The sequence below is a fragment of the Sciurus carolinensis genome, chromosome 11 (assembly GCF_902686445.1).
Source record: "Sciurus carolinensis chromosome 11, mSciCar1.2, whole genome shotgun sequence".
Classification (NCBI taxonomy): Eukaryota; Metazoa; Chordata; class Mammalia; order Rodentia; family Sciuridae; genus Sciurus; species Sciurus carolinensis.
In genome coordinates this window covers 10,594,933-10,601,851 of record NC_062223.1, presented here as the reverse complement: position 1 = coordinate 10,601,851, position 6,919 = coordinate 10,594,933, and the positions used below count along the sequence as shown (strand labels likewise).

General features: G+C 57.3%; 1 protein-coding gene across 4 annotated transcripts; it reads right to left on the bottom strand.

The window, feature by feature from the left end:
* Positions 1-535: 535 nt before the first annotated feature.
* On the bottom strand, positions 536-6,052 carry Batf2 (basic leucine zipper ATF-like transcription factor 2). Of its 4 annotated transcripts, none has more exons than XM_047518219.1 (3): positions 5,877-6,052; positions 4,474-4,581; positions 536-2,379 (listed from the first exon to the last, which is right to left on the bottom strand). In XM_047518219.1, the coding sequence occupies exons 1-3, from the start codon at positions 5,913-5,915 to the stop codon at positions 1,693-1,695; spliced, it is 834 nt and encodes a 277-aa protein (XP_047374175.1). In that variant the 5' UTR covers positions 5,916-6,052; the 3' UTR covers positions 536-1,692. The 4 variants fall into 4 exon arrangements, with proteins under 4 accessions (XP_047374175.1, XP_047374177.1, XP_047374176.1 ...); XM_047518221.1 differs by having other exon boundaries at positions 536-2,376; XM_047518220.1 differs by having other exon boundaries at positions 4,474-4,578.
* Between the last annotated feature and the right edge of the window lie 867 nt (positions 6,053-6,919).

Here is a 6,919-nt window from a genome sequence, read left to right as displayed (position 1 = left end):
TTGTATCATCTTGGTTGGGCCACGGTGCCCAGAAATGTGCTCAAATATTATTCTATGCATTTCTATTGAGTGTGTGTTTGGATGAGATTGACATTATTTTCAGTAAAGCAGATTACCTGCTTGATGTGGATGGGCCTCAATCAGTCAAAGACCTGAATAGAACAAAATGACTGTCCAAACGAGTGAATTCTGCAGCATATGACCCTTGAACTTGAACCACAACACCAGCTCTTTCTTGTGTCTCCAGCCTGTCAGCCCACCCTGCAGATTTGAATACCCCCCCACACACATGTACATGCTCAGCCTGTCTGTCTGTTCTGCTCCAAAACACCAATAGGCTTGAGCAAGTCCATCTCATCTCTGGGCTTGTGCTTCCTCGCCTGCAGTATGAGAGTGAGGTCAGAGCCCGTGGTTCACGAGGGATTTCCCACCTCTAAGACTCTAGACCATTCCCTCTGCTTCCAAAGACCCTTTAACCTCGACAGTGTAGACCACGAGAGCCTTAAACAACCAGCCCAAGTGAAAAGGAGTGGACAACACTTTATTTGCCATCATATGTGCCACGACTGGTGCCCAGCACCGGAGTGTGAGTCTGACAGGTGTCTCAGCTGCATGCGAGAGTGTCTGCGTGAAGAGCGCCTTGGGGCGCTCGCCCTGGAGCGTGGATGGCGCCATCACCTGATCTAACCTCCCCTCTGAGGGCAGACACGCCCCCGAGCCCCGCTGGGTCCCAGGCCCTGTTCTTCGGCCCCACCAGCCCCTGCCCGAGAGCCAGGAGGGAGCTGCTTCAGGGGCTCTGAGGTAATGGGGGCCTGGGGATGTGCAGGGTGCTGGTGCTGCCAGAGAGGACGCTGGCACCGGTACCTCCCTCAGTCTCTCCTCCTGCCTTTGGTGTGTGGGATGAATGGATCGCCGAGGTCCACCGGCCAGGCCTTGAGGAAGGGGAGGTGGAAGCTACCTGGGACTAGCCGGGAGGGCTGATCCTGCAGAATCTGCCCCAGGCCTTGGAATGGTTATGGGTACCAGCCTCGAAGTCCAAGAGGGGCCTGCCCCAGGCCTCCTTGACTCCGATTCAGTGGTTTCTCGGCACTGGACACACTACTGGGAAAAAGCAAGTCTTCTCCTGGGCTTCTGCCTGACTTCTCACCCAGTATGAATTTTGGATTGTCCCCAGCCAGGGCAGTATTTCTGGGACAGCCAGACTCTTGCCCTGGGAATCGGAAAACAGAGGGGAGAGCCCTCTCTGCTCCCAGCAGTAAACCCTCCTTATACCAGGCCTGTTTTGAGGACTTCAGACCCTCGGCCCAGGGCCCTGGGCCAGGAGTTCACTAGGACAGCAGATGCTAGTATTTCAAGTCCCAAGAAAGGCTGTGTAAAAAACTAAAAAAAAAAAAAAAAAAAAATTAAGGCTGTGTGATATTCAACATGTCACTTGATTTCTCTGAGTCTCTGTTTCCTTATTTGAAAAAGTGGAATGGTAAATTCTGATTCATAGGGTGACTGTGGGGTTGGAGTAAGACATTGGTGGTGACGGGCTGCCACAATGGTGGGCACTCAGCAATGGCTTCCTTTTCCCCAGGGAAATCCTGGCCCGACTGGTCAACTGACAAGGACAGCCTCCAGCAGCAGCAGAGGAGGAACTGAGGCTGCTTCCTGAGCCCAAGGAAGGGGCAGCTGTGCTCCGGGAGCAGGTTAGAAGTGGACTTGAGCAGAGGAGAGCAGTGGGAAGGCCAGGAGAGGGTGAGGGCTGGGCTCCACAGCGGGCGCCGGCCAGTCTGCTGCCCAGCGAACAGGCTTCTGCTCCCTCCTCTGCAGAAACGCAGGCCCTGGAGCAGCTGAAGCGTGGTGGGAAGAGGACCCCAGGTCCCCCCTGGTGGGGTGCTCCAGCCCAAGGGGCTGTGGAGGGGCAGGTTGGGCTGGAGGGCTGGGCAGGATGGCACTGAGCTTGGAGAAAGTCTCCAGCAGGCCAGAGCCAGTGGGCGAGGCAGAGAGGTCAGGCCTAGGGGACGGCTGGGCAGGAGGTACGGTCACCACAGCAGGGCCAAGGGGCAGCACAGGCAGAAGGGGTGGGAGAAGGCCCGGGGAATCCTGAGGGTGTGGACCTGGATCGAGCGTGTGAGCTGGAGGAGAGGCGGCGGGGCTCTGGAGCAGGCCCTGCTGCTTCCGGCAGCCATGTTGTCCACGGGCCGCAGGCTGTCCGGGGGGCTGCTCGGCTTGGCCCCAGCAGCCAGCAGGCCCCGGCGCTGGGTGGGAGGCACAGTCCAGGCGGCACAGGCGCTGGTGCAGCTGCAGGGTCCGAGTCCACCGCTCTAACTCAGCCTGCAGGGCCTGGATCTCCTTCTGCAGGGTGCGGTTGTGTTTCTCCAGGGACTCGTGCTGCTGGGGGAGAAGCAGGTGGGCCGGGAGGGGATGTCAGCCCGGTCCCCCTCCAGGCTCCTCATGCCAAAGGAGGCTACCATGTCTGCACACCAGGCTGGAGCCAGCCCTCCACGGCCACCCACCAAGCCCCCGTGCTACGCCCTGCTCTCTGCCCACTGCGAGTCCCCTGAGCAGGTGCCCTCTTACCTGGCCCTCCACTGGCTTCCTAATTGGTGTGCCCCCCAAACCACCCAATTCCCTTAGCCCCAAGGAGGCCCTGTCATTAACTAGGCCGAAACCCTCCGCAGGCCCGAGACTCCCAGGATCCAAACGCCGGTGCTGGGCCTAGACACCAGCATGGCAGCCCCAGCTCAGACCGCCAGCTCCGTCTGCCCTGCCTTCTCTCCTGCTCCTTCTCCTCCTGCCCGTCCAGTGGAATTTACTTCCTCAACATGTTTCCTGCCTCCTCCGCATGGACGCACCTCGGCACCCCACCCTGTGCGAGTCCTGATGTGGCCTTCAGGTGGCACCTTCCCTGTCGTTGTGTCCTAGGCAGCTCAGGTGACTTGGTCTGCGGGGCTCATATCTGCACTCCAGAGTGTGGACTGCACAGGAGACACACAGTAGGTGTCTCCACAAGTAACACAAGAGGCGCGCATCTTGCATGCAGCATCCTGTGCACGGTGCTCACAGGTGCTGCAGGGGGCCTCGCCCCACCCTGGCCAGCACTGCTGTATCTGCCCCTGGCACGTACTCCACTGGGAAGCTCCTATGGACCCTCAGGTCCGGCTCACTCTTCATCTCCTTGTTACACCCCATGTGCTGTGGACTGAACGGCATCCCTCCAAAATTAGGATGAGGTCAAAACACCAAGTGTGACTGTAGTTAGAGAGGGCTTTTAGGTGGCACACACCTGTAATCCCAGCAGCTTGGGGGCTGAGGCAGGAGGATGGAAAGTTCAAAGCCAGCCTCAGCAACTTAGCAGAGTGAGACCCTGTCTCGGTGACACCCTGTCTCTAAATAAAATACAAAAAAGGGCTGGGGATGTGGCTCAGTGTTTTAGCAACCCTGGGTTCAATCCCTGGTACCCACTAAAAAAAAAAGAGATAGGGCTTTTTGGAGGTAATTTAGATTAAGTGAGGTCATAAGGGAGCTTGCAGGATTGGTGGCCTTATAAGAAGAGGAAGAAGGGCTGGGGATATGGCCCAGTGGTAGAGTGTTCCCCTGGCATGCGAGAGGCTCGGGGTGTGAACCCCAGCACCACCAAAAAAAAAAAAAAAAGAGGAAGGGAGAGCGATAACTCCTCTCACACCCATGGACGAAAGGCCACAAGCACCCAGGAAGAGAGCCCTCAGCAGAGAGCAACTCAACATGCACCTTGGTCTTGGACTTGGATATAAATCTCTGCTGTTCTCTGGCAGGCCCGCAGATGGAGAAGTCGCCCTACCCATGCGTCCCCATCATTTGCTGTGGTGACCTGAACCCAGGGCCTCTCACCCGCTAGGCAGGTTCTCTACCAGCTGAGCTGTGTCCTGTTCTAGGTGATGGGAAGGGGCGCTGAGGACGGGGACAAGTCCCGCGGTGGGGATGTGGAGCAGAGGCCACTGCAAGGTGGAGTAATTAATTATCGTGTCATAGGTTATGGTGAGAGCGGTTTTGCTATAAAAGTGAGCTGTCTCACTCTGCTCCATCTTGCTCTGGGATGCCCCCCGCCATGCCATGCTTGACCCAGACGGTAGGCCTTCAACACAAACTGGCGCCATGCTCTTGGGTGCCCCAGTCTCTAGAAGAATGCCTAAACCGACCTCTTCTTTTTTTTTTTTTTTTTTTTTTTTTTTTTTCAGTACTGGGGATTGAACCCAGAGGCACTCTCCCACTGAGCTACATCCCCAGCCTGTCCCTCCCTCCTTCCTTCCTTCCTTCCCTCCTCTTCTCTTGAGACAGGGTTTGGCTGGCTTTAAACTTGCAATTCTCCTGCTGCAGCCTTCCAAACTGCTGGGATTCCTGGTGTGCACCACCATGCACAGCACAAACTTTTTTTTCTTTATAAATGACCCAGTCTGTGGTATTCACTTATAGTAACAAAAAATTGTCTAAGAGGGAGGGTGTCCCCACCTGGTGCAGGGCATCTGCCTTGTCTGTGTGCTTCTGCCGGCTGCGTTGGGCAGCCACCCGGTTTTTCTGTTTCTTCTTCAGCTGCTTCTGACAATCTGGTGGGTCCTGCTGGGAATGAGACAGAGGGCTCAGGGGTTCCAGCAAGGGCTGTGCCCTCTGCCCTGGCCAGCCTTTGTAAGGCCAAGTTGTTTCCTTGGGGACTTGACCTGTTCTCCCAGAAGCCCCTCTTGCTCTCTCGGCACCCATGCATCCTTGCAGGCCCTGCCACCTGCTCACAGAATACATGGGGAGGGCAAGCAGGAGGCCGGGGAGCCTGGGGCTGAAACCCAGACAGAACCAACTTCGAGTGGCGCATTCTCACAAGCCAGGTCTCTCTGGGCTGGTCACTCACTCCTCTGAGCCCAGTCACCTCCTCTGCCCAAGGGAGGCATTTTGGTACCTTCCTCAGAGGCCACTGCAAGGTGTGGAGACAAGCCCACAGAGCAGGCAGCCCAGAGCCAGGCCAGGAGAGGTCAGCCCTGTTTCCTCCACGGGGAAGGTGTCGCCGTTCCCAGGAAGCTCCCCGAGGCCAAGGCCAGGGCTGATTTGGTTCCATTTGTCTGTGTCCTGCTCACACGCAAAGCTGATATCTACTCCACAAATAGTTATCAACTCTCTACTGTGTGCCGGTCACTCAGCTAGGAGGACGCAGTGGTGAACGACACAGGAAACTCCCTGCCATCACGTCCAGCAGAGAGTCGTCTAGAACCAATGAATGGAGAGTCCCTGTGACAGAACGATGGACCCCAGGTTGTCAGCCGTGACCACCTCCAACCCTGGGCACCTTGGAACTTAGATGGAATAGTGAATCCACGTGCCCAGAGCTCTGGCAGGGCAGGGCAAGAGGGGCTGTCGGAGACCCCGCGGCCCAAAGGCCCCCGTCATCTTTGGGGGTGCATTTTGTGGGGAAGGACCTCAGGCGAGACCCTGGACACCTTGGCCGAGGACGAGACAGCCCCGCCCAGACCACAGCCTCCTGTGCCTTCAGGGCCCAGGCTGCGGTCATTCCAGAGCCTAGAGCCAGGCAAGGGCCCAGTGAGAGCAGGGCGAGGCCTCAAGGGAATCCGCGGCTGCAGGGGTCCTGGGAGGGGAGAGGAAGCTTCTGGGGGCAACGGAGATGCAGGTGGGTCCAGAGAGAGCAGGAGTGTGAAGGCCAGGCCTCCCCGAGGCTGGGGATGCAGCACGAGATCTGGGGCGGCCACATTCCAGACGCCCCTGTTCAGGGGAGGAGATTCGGACCCAGAGAGGGGCTGCGAGGAGGCTGCCAGGGTGCCACCGCCCAGGAGCACGGCGCTGGCACTAGGGCAACCCTCATGGCCTGGGCCTGGGACCCTCGTCATCCCAGCCTGGGGCCCTGTACTCACCGGCCCGGTCAGCAGCGCATCTCCCTGGCAGAGGTGCATGGCGTAGGCAGGGAGCAGAGGCTCACAGAGGTCCTGGATGTCCCTCAGCGGCTGTGACCTCCCGGTGCCCTCTGAGGGCCCAAGGAAGTGGCGGCTTTTTAAATCTCTAGTGACCACTCCGCCCCCAGAGAGCCCAGTTTCAGTTTCTCCTAAAGCCACCGGCTGCTCAGAATCCCTGGCTCAGGGCTGCTCACGTGGCTGGAAGTTCCTGACATGAACTGGCCTTCCGGTTGGGCCCCTTTTCTGGGAGGAGGCCTGTGGAGGGTGGAGATGAGGGAGAAGGAAGGCCAGGTGTGGGGAGGGTGTCCTGAGGAGGAAGGGCAGGCTGCCAGGGACAGAGCCAAGGAAGCAGCCAGTGGGGTCCCAGAATCAGGGAGGACCATGAACTGGGAGCAGCTGAGTCACCCTCTCTGAGCCTCAGTTTCCTCATCTGTAAAGGGTGTGGGTGGGATGGTACAAAGTCCTAGACCTGATGTAGGAACTATGGGGGAGTCTGACTCAGCCGAACCCTCTGAGGTGGATGTCTGTAAAATCAAGCGATGGCCCTTACTGTTTCCACAGAACAGAGCAGGCAGAGTGAGAGCCGTCTAGGGCTGAGGAGGCCAGGGTCCCAGCTATGTTGGCAAACCTGTAAAGTGAGGATGACGATTTTGTTGTGAAGATTAAATGAGTTAAGTCAGGTAGGTTGCCTGAACCCACGCGTGGTGCAGACAGGGTAAGGTTACATTTGCATTCATGAGACCCTGGGAGATTCGGAACTGTGTTGACCACCAGACCTAAAATCCAAGGCATCCAGTTCTGGGAAAATAGCAAACCACCACAGGATCAGAACAATGGGATGAAACCGCTATAAGGGTCAATAATACGGATACGTAAACAGGTCACAAAAGTATAAAATAAGCACCAGAATGAGAAACAAAAATCAGAGTGGTGGCAGGGGAGAGGAGAGGGGACAGAAGAGGACAGGGGACTTCAGTTGTCTGAGGTGTTTAATTGCTAGTTTA